The sequence below is a fragment of the Silurus aristotelis genome, assembly GCF_946808225.1.
Source record: "Silurus aristotelis genome assembly, chromosome: 13".
NCBI lineage: Eukaryota > Metazoa > Chordata > Actinopteri > Siluriformes > Siluridae > Silurus > Silurus aristotelis.
Genome location: NC_139586.1, coordinates 24,717,449 through 24,744,957, shown reverse-complemented (window position 1 = coordinate 24,744,957; position 27,509 = coordinate 24,717,449). Strand labels below are relative to the sequence as shown.

Below are 27,509 nucleotides of genomic sequence, written 5' to 3'. Positions count from 1 at the left end.
GTGGTAAAAAATCCCTGTGTATATTATATGATACAGCTGTATTAAATATTACATAACTTAACAGTATTACAGCTCAACATTTCTCATTAAAAAGCAGTTAAACCTTTGAAGAAGAGTCATTTCTTATACATGGTGCCAAGAGTTTTAGACTGCTCTTTATATTTAGTATATATGTAAGTTTTTATAGCTTGGTAATATTTCACACTTTATACATAATGAAAGGTTTTTCTTCTGTCCCCACATAATGTCCTGTCAGTACGTAGTGATTTCCCTTAAAAAATAAACCTTATTGCTTATTATGGTACATACTATTTACTCCTGAGTGTGTTACAATTTGCTAAGATGGGTAAGCTCAAACACTCATACATACATTTTTTTTTTCTTTTTCATTTCTACACGATAGTACTTAATTCTTACATTCTTTAATTTCTCAAAATGTCCCTTTTATCCGAGCACAATAACTCATTTTTCTGAATGACATACCCCACCTGTCAAAATTTTGGAAACAAATAGTCTTTATGATTTTTGAGATACAGATGCTTGTTCCTTTTGTTAATATGCAACAAACTAAGTCATTTATTTACATGATTTACTTTAAAATATATACATTTACAGATGTTACACATTAAATTATAGCTTTACACACCCCTTGGATCCTGACAGCTCGTCTCTCCAAACATTTACCTGAAATTCTTTGCTTTACAGTAAGTAAAACTACTTACTGTCCAATCCTTTAGGCTCCTACCTTGTTTATTTCATAGAAACAAAAGGAACATGCATGTTTAAGGTAAACGATTGCTTTAATACAATGACTATTTTTGGCCTTGTATTTCCACCTTGCTATGTTCCACCCTCTTACATTAAAATACACAGGAAATAAAACACATTTCATAATTTTATTATGCATCCCTAATCTCTACATATTTCAAAACATGATATACATTTAAGACTTTAATATTGTACTATTGTCCACCATATTCTACCCTGTTATGCTTCTATCTGCTAACTGGATGTCATTTATACACATGTACATGTTCTTCTCAAAAGTAGATCGTAAATAATTTTTTTATAAAATATACATTCAGATTAATTGCTTGCACCATAAAGATAGCATCATGTTTTTTTTAATGCCTTGAGGCTCTCATATACAAGAAATGACTCAGAACTAAGCACCACTGGGCAGCTGCGCTTTCCGGCTTCAACTTGCATTTCTTTCATTCCTTCTTGTCACACTAAACGGAGTGATATTGGCTGAAATTCGGAGGCTTGTCCACAGCAGCGTGGGTCAAACTCTTGGACGCTCTGGGTTCCACTGACATGAGAAACTCAGGGCTGATGTTCTCCTCTGGTTCATTTATCCTCCTCAGATCAGAAGCGGAGAAAATTCCCGGATGGGTATAAAAGCAGGCGTCAGTCGATTCAGCAAAGGAAGCACTGGTAAAGGAAGGCAAACTGGCCTGCAGATCTTGAGCAAACGACGAGTACAGTGGCATGCTGGTAGACTGCAGGTCAGAAGAGAACGATGCTGTCGAAGTGTGGAGCCGATGTGGCTCGTGAAGGTTCAGTTTGGAAACCAGAGGCTTACCTACGGTTACATTTCGCTGTTCGTGCACCGCCTCGTCGAGATTATCATACTGATAGTGCAGACACACAGTGAATGATAGCTCGTTCTACAGGAAAGAGATACAGAGGTATTAGTTAGTAGCTAGCTTTACATGCTACTTAATAAATAACTAAGAATTCCATTTGAATAAAAAAAAGAACTCTACAGAAAAAAGACTACAGTTAGCCATTCAAAACCAACACGAATGTATATCTAATAGAAAGAAAGGAAAAACCCCAAATTACCGTTACGGTGTAACGGGTGAAATATGTTGCGCTTCCTTTAGGAGCATTGCGGTATTTTGGGAATAGCCTGCCACTGAATTTCCCGGTATTACTGCGTGTGTTCAAGACGAGGATTATGTCCTTATTATTTTCTGATGCTCATTTCTAAGTTTCTTTGACTAACCCGTAACGCTGTTGGCAAGAAAAATGAAAAAGCACGAGTTTTGGAAACCTGTCTGTGCTTATATGATTTCTGTTGTAACTGGAGTTACAACTCAAGCTCTCCCTTCACCCAGACTCAACGCGTTACATTGGCTTGTATCTAAACAGTAGTCGACCAAGAAAGTCATTGTTCACTGTCTTCCTCCTTCCTTTCACAACTATTTGTCTCGGGAGTTTATCTTTTGGCATCATCGTGCGTAAAAAAAAAACATTGCCGTGCAGCTCAGAACACAGGTGAGGTGCGTTTTTTCGTTTCCGTTCGGAAATTTTATTGGTCTAATGTTTTGTCGCTCAGTTTTTTGGCTTGAAGTTTGTGAAATCAGGAAAAACCCAGGAAAAATTTATAAATTAGCCACTTCGTTGTTTAAGCCGCGGGGTTTAAAATGTAGGAAAAAAGTAGTGGCTTATAATCCGAAAAATACGGTAAGTCCAATTTAACATTATAGCCAGATGCACACTAGCTGTGATTTGGACTCCTGACCATAAGATTCAAACGTGCTTTATGAACATTCAATTCGATATTAAGTACCCATTTGCCATTATAATAGCTTCCACTCTTATTGAAAGGTGTTCCACTAGATTCAAGTGTGCTTATGGAGATTTGTCCTTATTAATCCACAAAGGCATTAGTAAAATCAGATACTGATGTAGGTGATGTGAGGAGGCCTGGTGTGCATTCAGCACTCCAATTCACCATGTGCAGAACCCCATCTGGCCAGAAAAAACAGGTGTCCAAATACATTTGTCCACATAGTGTATGTCTACAGAGTTTGTGGGTTAACACATTTTGGAATTCTGCAGTCGGAATATCAATAAATTCAGATAGATAAAATTCTTTGCATGTAAAAACAACCACTGAAGCAACCTGATTTATTGAAACATTCCTGAGACTGAGAAGCCAGTAATGACCTTGAGTCTTTGCAGTGCACAAAGACGAGTGAAGAGTTGAGGCTGCTCTGGTTGTAGACGATCGTCCATGACTAACAGCAAACTCCCAGCGTCTCGGAGACTCGCCTGATTGGTACGCTTAAGATCCACCTCTGGGCCCTAAAACAATATTATATGCAGCAAAAGTCAACATTGAATGTATATATAATGAAGGCGTGTTTAAGAAAAAAAAAGCTTTTTACTTGTCATGTATTTTTCCAGCACCGTGAAATTCTTGCTTTGCAAATCCCAGCAATGAGAACCTGTGTTCAGGGTCAACCATGATACAGGAGGTACATAGGATTAAGGGCCTTTCTTACGAGCCCAAGAGTGGCAGTTTGACGATTCTGGGGCTTGAACCCCTGACCTTCCGATTCGTAACCCAGAGCCTTAACCATGGAGCCTCCACCTCTCCTTACCTTTGGTACATTATCCTGTGAGTGTGTTTCCACTCACACGCTTACATTTATCTCTCTCACACAACTAAGCAGCTATGGGGATAATGCCCCTTGCTCAGGGGCCCAGAGGTGGCAGCTTGATGTGGCTGGGATTTGAACTCATGACCTTCAGATTTAAAGTCTAACGTCTTAACCATTAAGCTACCACTTCACCTTTCCACACGGTTCGTTGGCACTGTTGTACACAGTTATGAGACGTCTGCATTTTGCTTTATGTTTCATTACACAGACACTACATTGCATTGCATTATATTCACGGCATTTGGCAGATGCCCCTATCAAAGCGACTTATCGTATTTATACAGCTGAGCAGTTTAGGGTTAAGGGCCTTGCTCAAGGGCCCAACAGTGGCACAACAGTGGTAAAGTTTGAAGTACTGATGCTGAACATACCTCAGTAAAATCAGACAGCTCGGCGGAGCAGGTTCTAATGTCTGCCGGTGTCTCTAGTATCCGGGTGTAGATGATCATGATGTTGGAAAACTCTGCTGCGAAACCCAACTGCACCTTCACACCACAGTCGAACTGAAGCATGCGACTCTCAGGAAGAGCTGTAACACCGATGAAAGCTATTATTTAAGTGTAATGTCTGGCAAACCCAGAAGAAATGATGTGACCATCATCGTAATTTATTATTAATGCATATGGTGACAATGCTACTGGAGAAACCAGTTCAAGATAAAAATTAACGTGTAAAAATATTTACATTAAACATTTTTTTAATTTTTATCGATTCATATTCAAGTTCACTTCACCGGAACCACAGAGCCCAAACCTGTTCCAGCATGACAATATCAAAACACCTCTAAAATGAACTGTAATGACCTGACTAATGCTCTTGTGGATGAATAAGCAAATACCTGTGAGGTCCCCTCTGTAGTACCTTAAACTACCTCTAGGGGTAGTAAAGCTTAGGTTTTCACATCTCCCATAACTAAGATTCGATTCGCACCTCGATGCAGTTTTATAAATACAGTGGAATCTCGATACTCGCAACCTTGACACTCGCGACCTCGATAGTTTGCGACTTTTAATTTGGAACCGGACTTAGAGTAACAGTTCGCGAGGAGCCATTAGTTTGTTCTAATAAATGACATCAAAATGTATGACAAAATCTTTTGTTACTCGCGAGGGGTCATAGAACGTAACCCCTGCGAGTATTGAGGTTATATATATATATATATATATATATATATATATATATATATATATATATATATATATATATACATATACATATACATATATATATATATATATATATATATATATATATATATATATATATATATATATATATATATATATATAAATAAAACTCTATGAAGTCACCTTATATAAGACAAACTGGTGTATTGTAACCGTATCCAACTGACATGATCTCACCATGTGCTATAGACCACTGCAGGTTGCGTGTTGAAGCCATAACTGGACACTCTGGTGCCTGAATACGATCCGTCAGAGTCCGCCGCTCCGATAGGTTGCTCCGCAGCTCCAGGGCCTGCCGACCACGGGTCAACTCGCATCTTCCCATATCTGTAATCGTAAACAGATCACCTTCATCTCATGTATTATACAACCGCCGGAAATGTGCTGTCATGTGGAGTTCAGTAGAACGGTAAAAATAGCCAAAGTGTCAGAACAGAGCTCAAACCTCATATGCGTGAAGATTCTCAAGAAATTCCGGTGTGATAAAGCTACTGCCGCCACCATGCAGCTCAATATACTTTTAAAGCAAAAATATTTCCTCTTTCTACTTATACAACAGCAATATGCTGTACTTTGTATCTGTATATATTTACAGTTTAATTTTGTACCTTAAAACTTATTTATCAGTTATTCTTATATTAGCTGTTAAATGAGCACACCTGATATACAAAGCCTTGTATCTTTGATACCGACTCGTTCTTCTTGTCTAGTCTAGGTTTGTTTGTCAAACTACTGTTCTTGGACCATGACTAGAAGCATTTTAGCATAGACAAAGTGCACCTGTGATTTATATCTGCTGTGAGATCGGCTTTTATACATTATTCATCAGAAACTTCTGACCATTTAAAATAAAGCATTTCACCTGAGGCATGGTAAAACTGATTATTCACAATGTTTTAACGTTCTAAAATGTTTTAAAAGAGTAATATTTCACATTTAGAAAGATGCTAGGTCAATCTCATTGCAGAAACTGAACCAAAGTTTAAAAATTAATATGCAGTTACAGGCTCAAAGTACAAAATCTTTTAGCATGAAAACAGCTCATTTTGACCCAGACTGATCATAAGTGTTATTTGGTCAAGCCCAGAACCTTCAGCTACTCTGTCCAGCATGACGGTGACCTTCTCCTGCTCCATCAGTCTCTTCTTCAGGAAGCTCATGAAGATGCCATTGGACAGGTCATCTTTGTTGACCTCAAAAGCCTCCGCGTCAACGCATCTGCATGGAGAACGGCAGGTGTTCACTTGCACCGATATGACCTTCATGATTTAACAAACTAAATATGAACGAACTTTGGAAGACTCACGTTGCGTAGCCAAACACGATGTTTGCAGTGACTTTCAGCAGCCCAGGCTGCTGAATGATGTCATCATTCAGGTTTCTGTAACGGTAATGCACAGATACAGAAAATGAACGGACTGTGAAATGCTTCGTTACATCTACGTAAAGTAGAGTAAATATAGTTTAGTATAAAACCCATATTACAGTTTTTCTCAGCTGCTTTGGAGCGTTTCTCGAATCATCCTTAATATTTGCAAACCAGTAAGTGCATTCCTCAAAATATTTTGTACAAACAGCACAAAACATTGGATCTCATGCAAAAGCCTGTAATTTTCTCAAAATCCGTAGTTCATCTCTCAAAAGTAAGTATTTGTGTCAATGAACATCTCATTCCCATCAGAATGAAAAGTCTCTTTGTCATTGTTCACAAACAAAATCATTAAAATGTTTAGTCATGTTGTCACTATGATGAAGCACAGATTCAGGATTTCTTGATAAACTATGGTTTGGATCACAGTGACTGAAAATGCACTAAATTTGACTTCCTTCTGTTTGGCATCTGTGAATTTCAGCAGCACAAATTAATTTATTTGATTGCATATTTGTTTTATATTGATTGTAAGAGACCGGACAGGATTCACACTTTTACAAGTGTTTGTTTGTTTCTTAGTTATTCATCCATTTTTAGAAATTATAATTCTTTGTTTTGCTCTGTCTGTATTCACTCTCCACTTGAAGGTTCACAAGATTCACCTTTGACCTGTTTTAGAGAACTAGTTGATTATTGGTTGATCTGATGCCGTTCACTCGCCTTTATTATTGACATTCAAGATTCATCTGCACAATTCATCAATTCAGCACATTTACAAAAAAAAGTTTAATAGAAATTGTGGATGACAGATTTTGACAACTGGTTTATTCATTGTGCAGTCAATGACGTATGCAATGAACTGATGCTGAGATGTTTTGGGGGTTACAGTTTTTCTCAGTCGCTTTGGAGCATTTCTCGAATCATCCTTAAGATTTGCAAACAAGTGCATTCTCAAAACAATGTGAACAAACAGCACAATACATTGGATTTCTTGCAAAAGAGTGTTTTTTACTCAAAATCCTTAGTACTTCTCTTAAAAGTAAGTATTTGTGTCAATGAACATCATTGTCATCAAAATACCAAGTCCTATTATCATTGTTTACGAACAAGATAGTCAAAATGTTTAGTCCTTTTTTCAATATAACAATGCTTTATTTGAGTATTTTCTGATGTAAATTATGTTTTGGATTACAAGTATTGAAAATGCACGAGGCTGAATTGCCAACTATGAATTTTAACAGCACAAATTTACACATTACTGTATGTGGGATATTGATTGTAAGAGACTGGACAGGATTCACACTTTTTTATTTTTCTTTACTAGTGGACTGACTAAAAAATGACAATATAATGTCATTGTGATAGAAAATAAAAAGTCACTAATTAAAATTCAAAAAGGTAAACATAGGAAACACTTCTTAGGCCGAACTGCACATGCCGCACTATACAGTGCAATCAGTCTCTACCCCCTGACGTCCCAGTCTGTCGGGCCACAGATTTTCATGCACATCACAACAGATATCATCCCTTGCAATACCATTGTGAGGCCATGAATGACAACATGGTCCACAATAGTGGCTCTAATTTCATCTGAAATATCTCTCTGTCTCTGGCCTCTTCTTCCTCTTCCTCTATTTTGCCTCCTCACCCTTCCAGCATGCATCCTTATTTTTGGCTCTTGACCATGTTTATCTCCTAGTTGTTTATCCGTTTTTAACTATTGTAAATCTGGTTTGCTCTTTTTATACACACACTCGCCAATTACAGTAAAGGTTCACGAGATACAGCCTTGACCTATTTTAGAGAACTAGTTGATTATAGGTTGATCTAAAAGTAAACCCGCCCCTTCATTAGTGACATTCAAGGTTCATCTGCACAATTCATCAGGACACATTTACCAAAAAGGTTTAATAGAACTGTGAAGAAGAAGAGCTTGACAAATTTTGACAACTGGTTTATCCATTCTGCATTCATTAACTTATGCAATGAACTGGTGCCTAAATGTTTTGAGGGTTAAGACCATTTAGGTAAAACTAGTATAATACATTTTGATCAACATTACATCTGATAATGTAGGAAAAAGCAGACACTTGTACACAATCGATCGAATGATGTACAAAAGCATTCCCAATTTGATCAAAGCAACAAGAAATGTTCTTATGAAGAGCACAAATGACTAAATGATGTGGAGTTTGAACAAGCAGTTTTGAGAATTTCATTTCTGATCTGAGAAACGCTCCAAAGCAACGGAGAAAAACTGTAATCACATAAGCGATATCATCATCTCCATAAATCCAGACAATTTCCCGGCATTTCTCAGTGAACTCAATTTCACGCTGCTTACAACGAGGACATTTTAAAGCGTACCGCTTGCGACACATGTCAAGCAAGAAGACGTTGAGGCCAGTCTGCCGCTCCTGCATGCGCTGTAGGACGTCCTGCACCCACAGACAGTGATCCGAGGTGTACGATGCCGGAGCGTCTATCGGCACCATGAAGCTGTTTCCATAATTCTCATAACCGTGTCCAGCAAAGTAAAGCAGCCCTACAGCATACAGGCATACAAGACAAAAATATAGTGTTAAAGACATATGATATAATAAAACCCTAACTGAAATATACACTATATGGACAAAAGTTTGTGGGAAAATATTCTATTTAATTTTGGAGTGTGCTTGTGGAGATTTGTGTTTATTCAGCTACAAGTGTGTTAGTAAAGTCAGGTACTGATGTAGGTGAGGTGAGAAGGCCTGGGGTGCACTTAGCATTCCAATTCATCCCAAAGGTGTTCAATAGAGTTGAGGTCAGAGCTCTATAGCAGGAGATCTTAAACTCCAAACCATGGCTGGCTGTGAGCACAGGGGCACTGTCATGGTGGAACAGGTTTGGGTCTCAAAGTTCAAGTGGAGGGAAAATAAAAAAAATGCTACCGCATTCAGAGACAGTGTCCCAATACTACTGTCCATATAGCGTTGCACCTGCCAGGACATCTTTGCACATGCAGAAGACCCCAATACCACAAATACTAGGACAATTCTTATGTTGTCTCACCACTTCCTGTTCACAGACTATATAAAGCATGTGCAGTCAGACACATACTGTAAAGTCTTTTGTTCTGAGTCTTTGTATTGTGTTTGCATATGTGATATTTGATCTCTGCCCCTTACCATCTCTTTATTAGATGTGTTGGATACAGATTTGAAATCTTTACACCTCCTACAAATCCATTTACATAACCCTTGTTTGTTATGTAAAGCGGTAGTTCAGTGGTTTAGGCTCTGGGTTCCTAATCAGAAGGTCGGGGGATCAAACCCCAGTACCGCCAAGCTGCCACTGTTGGGCCCTTGAGCAAGACCCTTAACCTTCTGTATCATAGCTGATCCCAGCTTCCTAACATTGCTAAGATATGCAAAGAAATCATTTCACTGTGCTGTACAATTCATGTGACAAGTAAAAGTACAACTTTCCTAATGCAGGCCCTATATTACCACCATGTTTATGTACCGTAGACTCCACGGCCGAGCAGCAGCAGGAACTCGCTGACGGCTCGGTGCATCTCGTGCCGGTTGAGGTCGAGCAGCGAGACCACTTTGAAATCGAGCTGCCGCAAGAGGTTGCTCAGCTCATACACGTCAGCCATGGGGGCTCTGAGCTCGCGATGGTGCGCGTAATTCATATTCCCCATCAGCAGTGCCACCTTGTCTGTGGCTAAAACAGAAAAATATAATACATAATAAACATAAATATTACATTCTATATAATAAAATTCTGTGTAATAAAAACTAAGCATGAGAAATAAGCGGTTCCTGTTAATGCCATTATTTTGTGCACAAGAGGACGTATGTGAAATTGTACAGGTTTGTGAAATGGAATTATTTCCTACCATATAAATCCCCCATCTGTCGTGGAAGAGAATCGACTTTGTCTGAAAAGTAAGTGCACCCATGAGTGCATTTAGCTGATATAAATGCAGATTCAAAAAATATTCAGATACAGTAAAAAAAAAAAAAAAAAAAACATACGTTCATCATTGGCTTCCCAGTAGGCCTCAGCGCAGGACCCAGGACCTGATTGAAAACAGTGTACTAAAATGTTTTTGCGCTTAGTGTTCTTTTATCACTGTGACAAATTAAAGGTCAAACAAAGCAAAGGCCCTTATATGTCGTAGGGGGCAATTATTTACTTTTGCCACATGGATCCATGGAATAATAAGGCTGAAAATGGTGTCAATCACTTGCCAGACCTTAACCTATCTAAACTCCTATAGGGGATTTTGGAGTTTATGGCAGAATGCTTTCTTCACTACCATCATCATCATCATCATCATCAAAACACCAAATGAAAAAGGTTATACAGGATTTAGGAAGAACAGTATTTGTAAAAGGTTCAACACACATTTAGAATTGATTTTAAGGAGCACTGAAACTACTGTGAAATCCCATAGTGGTTCAGTTATACTTTACAAAAACATATTGTGGTCGGTTTTTCGTAACTGGCAGGTATGGTATTAAGCATTTCTTACCAATTTCTACTTGCACATTGTCGCTCCACAGCTCATGATTGGGAGTAAACACTCTGCATCTGTAGACACCTCTGTCTGCTGTGGTAACACACGGAATCTGAAAATATCACCAATTAACCCCACACACACCCACACAAACACACAAAAACACACACACACACACACACACACACACACACACACACACACACACACACACACATTTTTTTATTCTGTGAACAATATCCATTTTTAATTGTGCAATACAAGTAAAATGGAATTGAATTTAAAGTTCTTGTGAACGAACTGTTACTATGGAAATTATTACGTGTTACATGTGTGAGTTCCATCCGAGCAATATTGTTTTGCGAAGAAAAATGTAAGATAGATAGATAGATAGATAGATAGATAGATAGATAGATAGATAGATAGATAGATAGATAGATAGATAGATAGATAGATAGATAGATAGATAGATAGATAGATAGATAGATAGATAGATAGATAGATAGACAGTAACACCTTTATGAAATGTCTGATGGCCTTCAGGAGAGGTTGCTGGTTGTGGTACCACTGAAACTGGGGAGGTGGGTTTCCTTGTGCAGAACATTCCAGAAGTAAAGTATCGCCCTCAGACAGCACCTGAGCTCTGGGCTGCTCTGTTATACACAGCCTGCTCACTGATGATGGGAAGCTCACCTCAGAGCCTGTCAGACACACAAATACTTTAAGCTTGAGCCTCATGGACATATGAAGTATAAACAATCCCTGATTGGCGGATGAAGCAGGTCACCTGAATCGTAAGGGCGAAACACTCGGACGTAAGCCCACCCACTGAACACGTACTTCCCCTCGGAGTTGACGCGACAAATGTAGGAGCCTTCCTGAGCTGGCTTCAGAATCAGCTCCGAGGCATTTCCACCAGGCACCTAACCAAACATGGACATGTTTCATTTAGCATTATTTCAAATCAAACTTAATTCAATGTATATGTTTAAAAAATGCCAGAAAAACATCTTCACACATCATTTGTGTGTGTGTGTGTGTGTGTGTGTGTGTGTGTGTGTGTGTGTGTGTGTGTGTGTGTGTGTGTGTATGTGTCTGTTCTTGCATTTAATATTTGAACAAACCCTAGATTGTTGCTTTTATTATAAATACACCTCCTGAAAACTGAACTACATGAACTGTCCTACTTTCTGAATGCATCCTGTTCAGGCAAGTGGGTTGGATGTAACCCAAGACAGGTGTGTGATTAGGAAACAATAGAGCATCTAAATACAGATATCACTAGGACACACACTATATTTTGTTGTGCATCCCGACTGTGTTCTCACAGGACCCAACAAAGAAGTCTTTTATGCTAAAGATATTCATCACACAATAGCTGAGGAAAGATGTGTGCAGGATTTATACTGAGTGACCAGATTAGATTTTGGAAGTGATCTAAACAAGGCTACAGCAAAAAAAAATCTTAAACAGTTTCCTCATTAACTTCCTTCCCATTGTAAGTAGATTTAAAGGATATTTCAGATATACAAATTAGTGACAAGAAGGAATTCGAATTGTTTTGCGGTGAAGAATTCCCGCCTCATTTTGGAAATAGAACAAACCAAATTCCTGGGCAGGTACAAACAAAAGCAATATCTGCATTAGCTCTTGAACTTTAAAACTTTATTTCTTTATTATGAGATCGAGGGACTGTCAAATTTAGAATTTATATCCCATGCTGGCTCTACTGATATAAATATATCAGTGGTTTCTGGAGGAATAGTGGTGGTGTAATTTTTTTATAAAAAAAATGTATACAGATAAAGATGTCTAGAGCAATATTATACAGATATGACTGTATATACAACATTTTTCAAGTTCTAAAAAGATAAATATATACATACAGACTTCCATAAAGAGATAAACATTGAGAAATACATTCTTTTATACAACTTTATATCTTTATCTGTGTAAAGCTGCTTTAAGACAATGACCATTGTTAAAGCGCTCTACAAACAAACCTGAATTGAATTAAACTGAATTGAAAACTTTTGTAAAAACTCTAGTACATACCTCTTCTTTTTTCCTGAACCACTGGTAGGTGAGTCCCGGTGGGCCAACAGCTTTGCAGACCAGAGTTACTGTGCTACCTATCGGGACCTGGACAGTCTGAGGATTTGTCAGTATCTTTATTGGTTCCACTGTAATAAAAATAACACACACACACACACACGTGTGCATGCACATACAGGCATGTAAGGACACTGCAACAAGAATATCTGTGCTTTTTATAAGAGAATTACTATAGAAAAAATATTTTTGCTTTGAGATAAAAGCTTGACCTTGAAAATATATATATATATTTTTATCAAAGTAGCTGGCCACCCTAAGTGATATCATCTGTACATCGTGTAACCAGGCAAAACCACATGTCCTATTCATCATGTTCATGTTTTTGTCAGGACCATACAAATTTGGTGCATTTAGTACAATTCTCTCATACTGACACTGGATGTTTAACATGGCACCTCATGGCAAAGATGATTTTGATCTGAGGATTTGAGAATTAGAATTGTTGCTCTCCATAAAGATAGCCTTGGATATAAGAAGATTGGTAACACCCTTAAACTGAGTTACAGTACAGTGGCCAGGGTTTTACAGAGGTTTTCCAAGATGGGTTCCACTCAGAACAGGCCTCACAAGGATCCATTAAATAAGTTGAGTCCTCATGCTGTGCATCAGGTGCAGAAGCTGCTCCATAAAAGAGATGCATGAGTGCTGCCAGCATTGCTTTAGAGGTTGCAGAAGTGGAAGGTCGTCTTGTCAGTGCTCAGACCATACACCGCACACTGCAACAAGTCGCATGGCTGACGTCTCAGAAGAAAGCCTCTTCTGAAGCTGGCTCATGAGAAAGCTTTTAAACAGTTTGCTGAAGACAACCTGTCCAAGAGCATGAATTACTGGAACCATGTTCTGTGTTCTGATGAGATTAAGATAAACTTGTTTGGCTGTGATTCTGTCCAGCATGTGAGGCGATGTGTGTTGCCTACAGTCAAGCATGGTGGTGGTAGCATCATGATTAGGGGCTGCATGAGTGCTGCTGGTACTGGGGGCTGTGGTTTTTGAGGGAAACATGGATTTCAACATGTACTGTTACATTCTGAAGCAGAAAATGACGCCCTCCCTTCAGAAACTGGGCCAAACGTCAGTTTTCCAAAATAATAATGATCCAAAACACACCATCAAGATAACAACTGCCTTGCTGAAGAAGCTGAAGGTGAAGGTAAGGGAGTGGCCAAGTATGTCTCAAGACCTGAACCCCATTGAGCACCTGTAGGGCATCCTCAAGCAGAAGTGAATTCCATGCCCAAAAGGTTTAAGGCAATGCTACATAACAATGGTGCTCACACAAAATATATTGCCACTTTAGAACACAGTTTTGACATGATCACTTAGGGTGTACTCACTTTTGTTGGCAGTTATTTAGACAATAATGGCTGTAGGTTGTTATTTTTAAAGGATAGTAAATCTTCAGGGACTAAAAATCAAACCACGAGTTCAAAGGAACTGCCTGCAGAGCTGCACACAGTGGCTTCCATAATTCTCAAATGGCAGAAGTGTGGTACAACAAGCACTATTCTAAGAGCTGGTCACCCAGCCAAACTGAGCAATCGGGGAGAAGGGCTTAGTAAGAGAGGTGACCAAAAACCTGATAGATTTTACATTTGCGGCATTTGGCAGACACCCTTATCCAGACAACTGAGCAGGGGAGGGTTTTAGGGCTTTTGCTCAAGGGCCCAGCAGTGGCAGCTTGGTGTTGGTGGGATTTGAACCTGTGATCTTCTGATCCAAAGCCCAATGCCTTAACCACTGAGCTCCCACCGTTTACCTGATAGGTAAAGTTCCAGAAGGAAAACCATCATTGCAGCCCTCCACCAATCTGTGTTTCATGGCAGAGTGGCTGGATATATGCCTCTGGGAAGCCTGCTTGAAGTTTGCCAACAGGCACCTGAAGGACTCTCAGACTGTGTAGAACAAGCTCTCTGGTCTGATGAAACCAACAAAGGCCACTCATCACTAACTAACTAACTAACTAACTAACTATCTATCTATCTATCTATCTATCTATCGAGCACATTCATATTTTTATTTAAAGCAAATTCTGCAATCTGATTGGTCAGATGGAATCTGTAAGTTTATTATTGTTGAAATTATTATTTTGTTTCTTAGATTATTTCACAAAAACTGCAGTTTTAGATTTAAAAGTACAGGAAAAATTGCATTAATTAGCTGCATTAATAATTCTGTCAGTTGAAGGTCCTCACAAGAACAGTTTGGCGAATGTGTGTGTAAATACCATATGTAGTGAGTAAACAGGCAGCATTGTGGTGTTCGATCTTTTTAAGGCACTGCAGCAACAAGGCCAGCGGGCATTTCTTTTCAGCGAGCAAAGACAGCAGGTATCGGCTGGGACTGCCACGAGCATTGAGCACCTGGAGAGAGCAGCTGGTCATCTCCTTCTCACTACACACAGGGAACAAAACATGGACGTCAAATATGAACTATTTGAACATCTTTCATGCGTGTCATATTACAGTTTTTCTCAGTTGCTTTGGAGCGTTTCTCAGATCAGAAATGAAATTCTCAGAACTACTTGTTCAGCCTCCAAATCATTTATTAATTTGTGCTCATCATAACATTTCTAGTTGCATTGATCAAATTGCAATTCTTTTGTACATTCATTTAATGGACAAGTGTCTGCTGTTTCCTACATTATCAGTTGTTTATGTTCATGTTGATCAAAATATATTATACTGGTTTTACCTGAATAGTTTTAACCCCCAAAACATCTCAGCATCAGTTCATTGCATAAGTCATTGAATGCAAAATGAATAAACCAGTTGTCAAAATCTGTCATCTAAAGTTTCTATTAAACTTGAATTGATGAATTGTGCAGATGAATCTTGAATGTCACTAATGAAGGCGAGTGAACGGCATCAGATCAACCAATAATCAACTAGTTCTCTAAAACAGGTCAAAGGTGAATCTTGTGAACCTTCAATTGGAGAGTGAATACAGACAGAGCAAAACAAAGAATTATACAATATAAAAATGGATGAACAACTAAGAAACACACGAACACTTGTAAAAGTGTGAATCCTGTCTTTTTTTTTGCATTTTCAGTCACTGTGATCCAAACCATAGTTTATCAAGAAATCCTGAATCTGTGCTTCATCATAGTGACAACATGACTAAACATTTTAATGATTTTGTTTGTAAACAATGCCAAAGAGACTTTTCATTCTGATGGGAATGAGATGTTCATTGACACAAATACTTACTTTTGAGAGATGAACTACGGATTTTAAGAAAAGTACAGGCTTTTGCATGAAATCCAATGTTTTGTGCTGTTTGTACAAATTGTTTTGAAAACGCACTTACTGGTTTGCAAATATTAAGGATGATTCGAGGACTAAGGACGCTCCAAAGCAGCTGAGAAAAACTGCAATATTAATATCTGCTTATATCTTTAAGAAGGACTTCAGATAAAAACAGGGACTGCATGTTTTACTGTATGTTATACGCACTGTTGCAAAATCTTACCTGCAGAAGAATTTCGACTGCTCTTTAAATGCTGCTGCCAGTTGTCTCCAGCCACAGTTTGAATTGTCCAGCATTTCTGCGAGTCTGTTCAGTGCCACCTCGTTCAAGGTCTCCAAGCCCAAATTCCATTCATCCATACTTCAGCAACGTTCCCTCAGAATTCCAGCAACTGCACAATCAAAATCTCAATTATTGTATGATGTCAATTTGACATACCTGTAAAATATATCATACATACCACATAACTATAATACATTATATTGACAAAAGTTTTGGGACACCTGACCATTTTTTTAACCGTATGTATTTTTTCCCCAAAGTTGGAGTCACATAATTCCATAGGATGTCACTGGATGTTGTAGCAAAAAATTTTCTCATTCCAACTAGGAGACCAAAACCTGTTCCACCATGACAATGCTCCTGTACAGAAAACAGCTCTATTAAGATATGCTTTACACGGGTTGGAGTGGAAGATCTCCTGCTATAGAACTCTGATCTCAAACCTACTGAACCTCCTCATCTCACCTTCATCAGTACCTGATTTTGCTAACACTCTTGTGACTAATTGAGCACAAATCTCCACACACACTCCAAAAATCTAGTGAAACATCTTCCCAGTAGAGTGGAGGTTATTATAACAGCAAATGAGGACTAAATGTGGAATGGGATGTTTAAAAGGCACATGCCAAACTTAATTTCAGATGTCCCCAAACTTTTATCCATATAATGTATAATATAACCACAAAACACAAAAAGCAAGTTCAATTCAACAACTCAATTATTTTCACAATTTCTTTTTATTGATAAAATGGCAACATCAAAATTGGCTGTAATGTGTATGCAGGCCCAAATTGTGCTAATATCCAATTACTATAGCCAATGAATTCCTTTTGAAAATAGAAAGGCCACTATAACAAAACAAATTACCAGATTATCAGCAATACAATTTTATCTCAAATTCAGGCTGTACACAAAGGTACCATAGATGACATAAAAGGTGTTTCATACAGCGCCTGTAAACATTTTGGAAAAACCTACCGGTAAACTTCTATGGTTTTTGAGAGACTTTTGTTTATATGCAGCAAACTAGGTCATATAGCAGTATCAATTTTTAGGCCATTCAAAGGAATTAAATAACTGTCACCTTAGGCAATACCAGTAGAATGAAATGCATGTAGGTTGCATTTAAATGTAACTTCACAAGTTTCTGTAGGTAAAATGGTGAAAGGAATACCTTCTCCATACTTCAACACCATGCAATTCTGTCTGGACTCCAGCTAACTGGAGGCAACCTGGCAATGATAATGGCCTGAAGCATACACCCAAGCTCTGTAAGCATTATTTAGAAAGCAAACAGTCAGCTGGAGTTTTATCTATCATGGAGTTTCCTGCCCAGTCACCTAAATCCTATCGAACTGCTCTTTGAGGAACTTGATTGCAAGGCCTGAAAGAAATCTACTAGCGAATAACACCTCTGGAAGGTTTTCCAAGAGGCATGGCACAGTATTCCAGCTGAATGTTTGGAGAAATGAACTGTCCTGATGCTACGAGTGTGCAAAGCTGTTTTTCATGCTAAGGGATCATTTTTCAATGGACATAAAGTTTAACATCTGTATATTTATATATTAGTTTTGGTCAAAGTAAATCTTTATACCGTTACTCAACCTAGTTTGTTGCATAGAAACGAAAGGAAGATGTCTCTCAAAAACCATAAAAGTACAGTGGTGTGAAAAAGTGTCTGCCCCCTTCCTGATTTCTTATTGTTTTGCATGTTTGTCACACTTTATTGTTTCAGATCATCAAACTAATTTAAATAGTAGTAAAAAATAACACAAGTGAACGCAACATGCAGTTTTTAAATGAAGGTTTTTATTATTGAGGGAAAACAAAGTCCAAAACTACATGGCCCTGTGTGAAAAAGTGTTTGCCCCCAATGTTAAAACTGTGGTTTATCACACCTGAGTTCAATTTCTCTCAGCCACACCCAGGCCTGATTACTGCCACACCTGTTCACAATCAAGAAATCTCTTAAATAGGACCTGCCTGACAAAGTGAAGTAGACCAAACGATCCTCAAAAGCTAGACAGCATGTCGAGAGCCAAAGAAATTCAGAAACAAATGAGAAAGAAAGTAATTGAGATCTATCACTCTGCAAAAGCTTATAAAGTCATGTCTAAAGCTTTGGGACTCCAGTGAACCACAGTGAGAGCCATTATTAACAAATAGCAAAAACATGGAATAGTGGAGAATAGTGGCCAGCTGACCAAAATTACCCAAAGAGCACAGCGATGACTCATCCAAGAGGTCGCAAAAGACCCCACAACAACATCCAAAGAACTGCAGGCCTCACTTGCCTTAGTTAAGGTCAGTGTTCATGACTCCACCATAAGAAAGAGACGAAAACCGCTGTTGAGCAAAAAACACAAAGGCTCGCCTCTGTTTTGCCAGAAAACATCTTGATGATCCACAAGACTTTTGGGAAAATACTCTGTGGACTGACGAGACAAAAGTTTAACTTTTTGGAAGGTGTGTGTCCCATTACGTCTGGCGTCAAAGTAACACCGCATTCCAGAAAAAGAACATCATACCAACGGTAAGATATGGTGGTGGTAGTGTAATGGTCTGGGGCTGTTTTGCTGCTTCAGGACCTGGAAGACTTGCTGTGATAAATGGAACCATGAATTCTGATGTTTACCAAAAAATCCTGAAGGAGAATGTCCGGCCATCTGTTTGTGACCTCAAGCTAAAGGGAACCTGGGTTCTGCAGCAGGACAATGATCCAAAACACACCAGCAAGTCCACCTCTGAATGGCTGAAGAAAAACAAAATGAAGACTTTGGAGTGTCCTAGTCAAAGTCCTGACCTGAATCCTATTGAGATGCTGTGGCATGACCTTAAAAAGGAGGTTCATGCTCGAAAGCCCTCCAATGTGGCTGAATTACAACAATTCTGCATAGATGAGTGACCAAAATTCCTCCACAGCGCTGTAACAGACTCAGTGCAAGTTATCACAAACGGTCGATTGCAGTTGTTGCTGCTAAGGGTGACCCAATCAGTTATTACGTTTAGCGGCAAATACTTTTTTGCACAGGGCCATGTAGTTTTGGATTTTGTTTTCCCTCACTAATAAAAACCTTCATTCTAAAACTGCATGTTGTGTTCACTTGTATTATCTTTTACTAATATTTAAATTAGTTTGATGATCTGAAACATTAAAGTGTAAAATACATGCAAAAAAAAAAAAAGAACCCAGGACACTTTTTCACACCACTGTATGTGTTTCCAAACTTTTCACAGGCACCGAAACTACTAGAGCATGAAGTGATCAAAGATGAAATCTTGATCACACGCACAGTGACGTTTTCCCCCCAACTGCAGTCAGGCAGAAACGCTCTCCGAGATAAACAGGAAACACATGACTTTAAAGAAAAACTCCACCTTGAAACACATTAAAAAATTAAATATTAAGATTTTTTGATTCTTGTGCTAAATTGTTGGTTGTTGCTGATTATTCATTATTCTTCTAAGATGTTAGAAGTTGTGTGTTGCTTGTTACTGAACAACATGAGCTATATCAATCAGATTTCACTCTTAACTTTTAGGGTAATGGTAAAGATGTTGGACTTCTGATTAAAAGAACTGCCACTGCTGGGATAAGAGTGTCTGACAAATGCCATAAATGTAAATGTAACTACAAAATGAACAAAACAATTTTACATTAATGACAGAGTAGAGATAGTGGAACACGTGCTGGATTTAAAGTCCAAGCATTCAATGCTGTAAAATGCTACATTAATGTACAGCAGACATCTTATGAATTGGGTGCTGAATTCCACTAAACCACTATGAGCACATATTCAAATAGCACTGTGGAGAATGTAGGAAACCAACGTGCTTAGCTTCGACCATACTGAAACTCTATAGAAACATCAACTGTCTCAGCCAGACCCATACTAATACTATAGGTTTAACCAGGATAACACTTCCCCCCATGCCAACAGTCTCTGCCTCATTCACGCACATTATCTGCTTCCACCACACATACCCTCTCAGTTTCAACCACACCAACACCTCCTGGCTTAAACCACTGTACTAATCATGCCAATCCTCTCAGCTCCAACCACACCAACAACCACCTTCAGCTTGTACCTCACCAACTCCTTCAGCCTAAACCATACCAACACTCTCAGCCTTAACCGCATGAACACCCTCAGCTCCAGCCACACCAACACCCTCGACTTCAGTCACGTCAACACTCTTAGCTCCAACTACATCAATCTTCTAAACTCTAATCACTATTACAGCTTTAATTAAACCATTACCCTCAGCTTAAGCTACACCAAACATCTCAGCTCCAAACACACAAACCCTCTCAGCTCCAAACACACCAACCCTCTCAGCTTCAGCCACAACAACCTTTTATGATCCAACCACACCAACTCTCGCAGCTCCAGCCACATTAACCTCTTCAGCTCCAGCCACACCAGCCTCTTCAGCTCCAGCCACACAAACCCTCTCAGCTCCAACCACACCAACGTCTAAGCTCAAGCCACACTAACCCTTTCAGCTCCAGCCACACCAACATTTTTAGTTCCAAACCCAACAAAAACATATATAAGCTCCAAACACACCAACAGTCTCAGCTCCTACCTTCTCAGCTTCAACCACACCAACACCCTCAGCTTCAATTAAACCATCACCCTCAGCTCCAAACACGCCAACTCTCTCATCTCCAGCCACACCAGCGTTCTTACCTCCAGCCCCACCAACCCTCTCATCTCTGACCACACTAACACTCTTAGCTCCAGCCATACCAACCTTCTCAACTCCATCCACATCAACCTTCTCAGCTCCAAACACACCGACCATCTCAGCTCCAAACACACAAACCCTCTCAGCTCCAAACACACCAACCCTCTCAGCTTCAGCCACAACAACCTTTTAGGATTCTACCACACCGTCTCTCTCAGCTCCAGCCACACCAGTCTTTTAGCTCCAACCACACAAACACTCTCAGCTCCAACCACACCAATGTCTAAGCTCAAGCCACACTAACCCTTTCAGCTCCAGCCACACCAACTTTCTCAGTTCCAAACACAACAAAAACATATATCAGCTCCAAACACACCAACAGTCTCAGCTCCAACCTTCTCAGCTTCAACCACACCAACACCCTCAGCTTCAATTAAACCATCACCCTCAGCTCCAAACACGCCAACCCTCTCATCTCCAGCCACACCAGCTTTCATACCTCCAGCCACACCAACCTTCTCAACTCCATCCACATCAACCTTCTCAGCTCCAAACACACTGACCATTTCAGCTACAAACACACAAACCCTCTCAGCTACAAACACACCAACCTTCTCAGCTCAAGCCACACTAACACTTTCAGTTCCAGCCACACCAACATTCCCAGTTCCAACCCACCAAAAACATATATCAGCTCTAAACACACCAACAGTCTCAGCTCCAGTCACACCAGCCTTCTCAGCTTCAACCACACCAACACCCTCAGCTTCAATTAAACCATCACCCTCAGCTCCAGCCACTCCAACCCTCTCATCTCCAGGCACACCAGCCTTCTTAGATCAACTTTATTGTCATTACACATGTACAAGTAAAAGGCAACGAAATGCAGTATTTACTTGCATATTCACATTAGCAAACGATAACTTCCTCAGATCACTTGCAGTTTGTCTCTTGTCAATTTACAGTGACTAATACTGTGTTTGCAAGTGGGTGTGGCCTGTTTATTTTATTTTTCGAGTACAGGAAACAAAAGTATTCAAAAGCTATTAGTCATATTCACTAGATACAACAATCTTTTCTACTCCTGTTGTACACATTTAATTATTTTTTTTGCAGGTAGGAACTAAAGCTGTGTGTGGGGAACTGAAGAAATATGGGACCACATGTATCATATGATTGGTCACAGAAAGCATTTAAGACACTCGTCTATTGTGGACTTATTACTTATAGCTAACTTTGTACTGAATTCTAGTATGTTTCCATGATCCAACCACGTTGACTGCTGAACTCTTTCAACTGTTACACTTTCAGCGGTTTCCATAACGATACACAAACACACACTGTTTAAAGCCTCACCCAGTTAGTTACCCTCAATGCCAAAGGCAATTTATGTGTCATTCCTCTCATTTTGTTCTACTGCTATTAGAGGTGCTTTCTATATTATTTATGGATTATGTTGCAAAACCAAGTCAGTTTTCTATTTAAACGGATTCCTGCTGGTTTTGCTGAAGGCCCTCCTCGCATCCTAAACACACCGCACCCTGATCATAACTATTATGTTACAATAAGGATACCCCGATGTAAAACATGTTCCTGAGGTACCAGTGATCTTACTTCTTTCCGGACCTGCCTGATTTATCCTGTATATTAAACCCTACCTCTGGAGGAGGTTCTCTTCAATTGGAGACCACTTGTGCATCCAAGGATGGTTCCAAATGAACAGTCTAAAGAGCCATGGAATTACTGAGTGGAGTCAAATTTAGAAACCATGAAAACTGATTTGGATTGTAATTAATATAAACAGCCAGCAACATAGGCTTAAACCCCCAGTTGCCATGAACAGTTTTGGTTCATCAAGTGTTTACTAGTAAACAGTTGACAACCTCATCGAAGATTGAACTACAATGTGTCACGTCTGGTTTCTAACAGGGTTTCTTCCTCATACCTTCGTAGAGTGTTTTTCTTTATCATTGTCACCAATGGCTCCCCCTTATTAGGGATAAACTTATATGTACTGATTTATACATTTATTTATACTATTTATACTATTTATTCCTGTAAAGCTTCTTTGGGACAATGTGCACAGTTAATAGGGTTATTCAAATAAAACTGAATTGAATTGAACTTAAATGAGCTCAGGTATGATTTCCTATAATGTACGAGCTGATATCAAAGCGGTTTAAGAAGCACATGGCTACACGCAAAGTCACATTGAGCACCAAAATTTATAAGTCATTGTCAAGTCAAGTCAAGTTTATTTGTATAGCGCTTTTCACAACAGACATTGTCTCAAAGCAGCTTTACACAAATCAACATGGTGAATAATGAATGGTGAAGGTGAATGGTGTGAATTTGTCCCTGATGAGCAGCCGTGGCGACTGTGGCAAGGAAAAACTCCCTTAGATGTTATGAGGAAGAAACCTTGAGAGGAACCAGACTCAAAAGGGGAACCCATCCTCATCTGGGTGACATCAAGAGTGTGATCATAAATCTTTCAACAATACAGAACACTGGAGAGTGAGAACTAACATGATTACTGGAGTATAAGATTATAAGTGATGTTCTTTCTGCAATCTTATACAGTCTATATGGTTAGTAGCTCCTAGTTAAGCTCAGCATTTGTGATCATCATTGTGGCAAAAGACATTGTTCTGTGTACGAAGGCAACTGGTGCTATTCTGACTGTGTGCGTTACCAGCAAGCTAGAACGCACTGTCAGCGAGCTCTCCTTACACGAGTTTCTTGCCGGAAACAACATGATCTCACTTCCACACCATACTCGCTAGATTTGGCTCCTGGAACTTCACCCTCTTCCCGAAGATGAAGATGCAGCTCAAAGGTCGGCGTTTTGACACCGTTGCAGAGATCCGGCGTGAATCGCATAAGGTGCTATACACGCTTCGAAAAAGAAGACTTTCAGGACATATTCTAGAAGTGGCAGGAACGCTCAGTTATAAGTTGCTCTGGATAACAGCGTCTGCAAAATGCTGTAAATTTAAATGTAATGTCTGTAATGTAATGTAATGTTTACTTTGTAACTATCACAAAGTGTGTGTTCCACCAAGAACACTGGCAATACTAAAGAACTGGCTGTGACAAGAACAGCGTGTACGTAGTATACGTGTTCCTGACAAAACTCTTTCTTACATAACGACAGCATAGCTTCCTCTTGATCTTATTATTCCCTACAGGTTAGACGGGTGCACTTTAGTCACCCACACGTTCATTCAGGAAGGAATGTCTAATTATTTCTTTGTGGTGGTGTTCAGTTGAATGTTTAATAGACAAATTATCTTTCTTCTGATGGTATCTAGAATGCAACCGTTTTTAAGTTACCCACCAGACCAAGACACTAGACTAGTACTTGGTACGATAATAAAGAATTATGGACATTAATATTTGTAATACAATTGGGCCAAAAACAAATTATGTTTTATTATGTATTATTCTCCACCTCCTGTCTTTTTGTCAAAAAATACCCATAGTTTTTGACATCCGACATGAGGCTTTATGTTTTTAGCTTGGTTTCAGCAATCAACATGGATAATCATTTCTGAAATAATACTAAAATTGCTTGATGTTTCTACATTTGAACCAAAACGTCCCTTTCTCTTCCATCAGGATGACAACGTGCCATTAAAAAGAAACTCCCTGTTTCCCTTCAACATTATTCATTAATGTGTAAAAAAAGAACGGATTTTCTGCTTGTATCAGCTCACATTCATGCTTCAGCGGTAATGCACCTGTTGGCTGAAATGCCTGGTATGTGCATATCACTGTCAATTTTGCATGAGTCAGCAAAAAAGATAAACAAAATAAAAAAAAAAAGGATTTCTAAGACACTTCATCAACAAGACTAAACGCGCTACGAACTGATTTTGCAAGACGCCCAAGCATGCATCACTGCATCATAATTTGCTCTGGAGGCTGTCAAAAACCTTATCAGCTATACATGATCAGGTTGAGAAGATGAAGTTTCTTTGGCTTTGAGGTCACATTTGGTAGACACCTATTCCTAGAGTAACTGGGATTTAAACTAATGCTTGAACCTTTTGATCAGAAGTCCAACGTCCACTGCGCTACCGCTGAGCTAAGCACTGAGCTACCACTTCCCCACATTTGTCCGTACCCACAATGTTCTAGTTTGTGGATCAGTATTTAGTACTCATTCTGATTCTGACAGGTTCCTTGTACTTCTGCTTCCCGGAATATTACGTAAACCACAAAGCTGACTGTAAACAACAGGCGCCACATGCTACACCATGAACAGCATACAGTTTCAAGTTCAACCGGTGAACTGTCGACACAACGTTCATTTCGAGACTTTCGGGTAGATGCGCATGGGAAGTAGTACACATTATAAAAACCTCTATTCCTGAACATTATCTTTTTTAGACTTTGGCACTTTCATGACACTCAATATGCATCCCAATATAATACATTCACCCACCAGGTATAACATTATGACAATATAAAATTATGACCAATGAAGTAAATAACACTGATTATCTCTTCGTCATGGCACCTGAACACTTTGTCCTTAAAGTTGATGTGATAGAAGCAGGAAAAATGAGTAAGCATGAGGATCTGAGCGAGATTGATGAGGGCCAAATTGGGGTTTGGCTAGACGACTCGGTCAGAGCATCTCCAAAACTGCAGCTCTTTTGGGGTTTTCCTTATCTGCAGTGGTCAGTATCTATCAAAAATGGTCCAAGGAAGAAACAGTGGAGAACCTGTGAGAGGGTCAGGGGCAGCCAAGGCGTGTGTTTCAATCCACTTGTCCTAATGTAGCTCAAATTGCCGAAGGTATTAATGCTGTAATGCGCAACAGGTCAGGACTGTTTTGGCAGCAAAAGGGGAACAACAGAATTTTAGGCTGGTGGTCATAATGTTTTGCCTGATTGGTGGTCATAAAGTTGCCGTAATTTCCGGACTATTAAGCGCACCCAAATATAAGCCGCACTCACTGAATTTGACAAAGATTTTATTTTGAACATAAACACGCCGCACCTGTCTATAAGCCAGAGGTGTCTACATTGAAACTAATGAACTTTACACAGGCTTTAACAAAAGACAGTGTCTGTTACACGGCTTGTATCTAAACAGTAGCCTACCAAGAAAGTCATTGTTCACCCTCTTCCTCCTTCCTTTCACAACAATTTCTCTCGAGAGTTTTTCTTTTGGCATCGCAGAGCGTTTAAAAATCACCATCGGTGAAGCGTTTCTCCCGATGCCGTTCAGCTCAGAACACAGGTGAAGTGTTTTTTCATGCCCGGTTGTTTTCAGCATGACGAATGATTCTCCTTTCCTGTAGACAGTCCGAGTGAGCGGCAGGTCAAACGTCAGAGGAACATCATCCATATTTATGATGTGGTGCGGCCCGATTCAGTGGGAGCGCATCTGATTTAATATAAAGGGTTTCAACTCGTTCGGCAATTTCATTGGTTTAATGTTATGGGGCTCAGTTTTTTGGCTTGAAGTTTGTGAAACTGGGAAAAACCCAGGAAAAATCCATATAATAGCCCCTTTATTGTTTAAGCCGCAGGGTTCAAAGCGTGGGGAAAAAAGTAGCGGCTTATAGTCCGGAAAATACGGTATGCCTGGTCGGTGTACATCACATATGGGTCTATGTTTTGTATAAATATATAGTTTAACATTTCAGTGGATCAGTAACTGTAATGGAAGTGCTCGGTCTTATAAAAGTGGATCTCTTAGATCACTGTGTTTATTACAATATTGAAATGTTAATTCATATCAAAGCCATATTGTTCCGTGTTTGATTCCCTGGCCTTAATACAACAGCCTGCTGAAGAGGAAATACTGTTTCAGTTCCTGATAAGAACTGACTTAATAGTCATTACACTTCTTCCTCATCTTCTCTGGAGAAAACGGTTGCAATGTTTCCCAAGAGTTTCTGTGATTCTCATTTATTTCAGGTCCACAGCATTGTCATGCTGGAACAGGATTGGGCCTCCTAGTTCAAGGGAAAGGCAAATTTCATGCTTCCACATTCGAAGGCACCGGATACAATTGTGTGACTTCAACTTTGTGGTAAGAGTTTGGAGAAGAATCACATATGGCTGGAAAAGTCAGGTGTATACTAAATATTTTTTAAATACATTGTTAGATGTTGTACCAGTGTAGAATAATAGTGCAATGTGATTTCATTGGACTTTCTTGTTTCCTTGGGACAAGCCAGTATTAAAACACCATTAAATCATAACAGATTACATTCAGGGAAACTTCAGTAAAAGCCACCAGCAAATAATTTGAACCTCAAATGATTACTGTAAGAAATACTGTCATATTCTTATAAACTCTTAGAACTTCCTCAAGGGTTCTTCCAAAGGTTCTAGTTCTAGATTTATGGGTTTTTTTCCAAAAACCTTCACTAAAGTCACTCCATTTCTTTATTTCACTTCTTTATATTCACCTATTTTCTTTATATTCACTCCTTTTTTTATATTCACTCTTTTTCCTTATACCCCCTCCTTTATATTTACTTCTTAATATTCACTTCTTTTCTTTATAGTCACTCCTTTTCTTTATAATCCCGTCTTTATATTTACTAATTTGTTATATTCATTCCTTTACTTCAAACTCACTCCTTAACATTCACTCCTTTTCTTTATATTCACTACTTTTCTTTA

The 27,509-nt window shown here is 39.1% G+C and overlaps 1 protein-coding gene across 1 annotated transcript in view; it reads right to left on the bottom strand.

The window, feature by feature from the left end:
- Positions 1 to 882: 882 nt before the first annotated feature.
- The window catches only part of malt2 (MALT paracaspase 2), a 28,548-nt gene continuing 1,921 nt past the window's right edge, over positions 883 to 27,509 (bottom strand). The window contains exons 2-17 of the mRNA XM_083559132.1: positions 16,108 to 16,276; positions 14,861 to 15,027; positions 12,577 to 12,704; positions 11,309 to 11,444; positions 11,038 to 11,222; positions 10,537 to 10,633; positions 10,037 to 10,081; positions 9,898 to 9,939; positions 9,519 to 9,722; positions 8,382 to 8,559; positions 5,949 to 6,023; positions 5,733 to 5,860; positions 4,820 to 4,969; positions 3,827 to 3,984; positions 2,959 to 3,096; positions 883 to 1,670 (exon numbers count right to left, since the gene is read on the bottom strand). Coding sequence (XP_083415258.1) covers positions 1,233 to 1,670; positions 2,959 to 3,096; positions 3,827 to 3,984; positions 4,820 to 4,969; positions 5,733 to 5,860; positions 5,949 to 6,023; positions 8,382 to 8,559; positions 9,519 to 9,722; positions 9,898 to 9,939; positions 10,037 to 10,081; positions 10,537 to 10,633; positions 11,038 to 11,222; positions 11,309 to 11,444; positions 12,577 to 12,704; positions 14,861 to 15,027; positions 16,108 to 16,244 — 2,406 coding nt within the window. The 5' untranslated portion in view covers positions 16,245 to 16,276 and the 3' untranslated portion in view covers positions 883 to 1,232. The remainder of the gene's footprint in view (positions 1,671 to 2,958; positions 3,097 to 3,826; positions 3,985 to 4,819; positions 4,970 to 5,732; positions 5,861 to 5,948; positions 6,024 to 8,381; positions 8,560 to 9,518; positions 9,723 to 9,897; positions 9,940 to 10,036; positions 10,082 to 10,536; positions 10,634 to 11,037; positions 11,223 to 11,308; positions 11,445 to 12,576; positions 12,705 to 14,860; positions 15,028 to 16,107; positions 16,277 to 27,509) is intronic.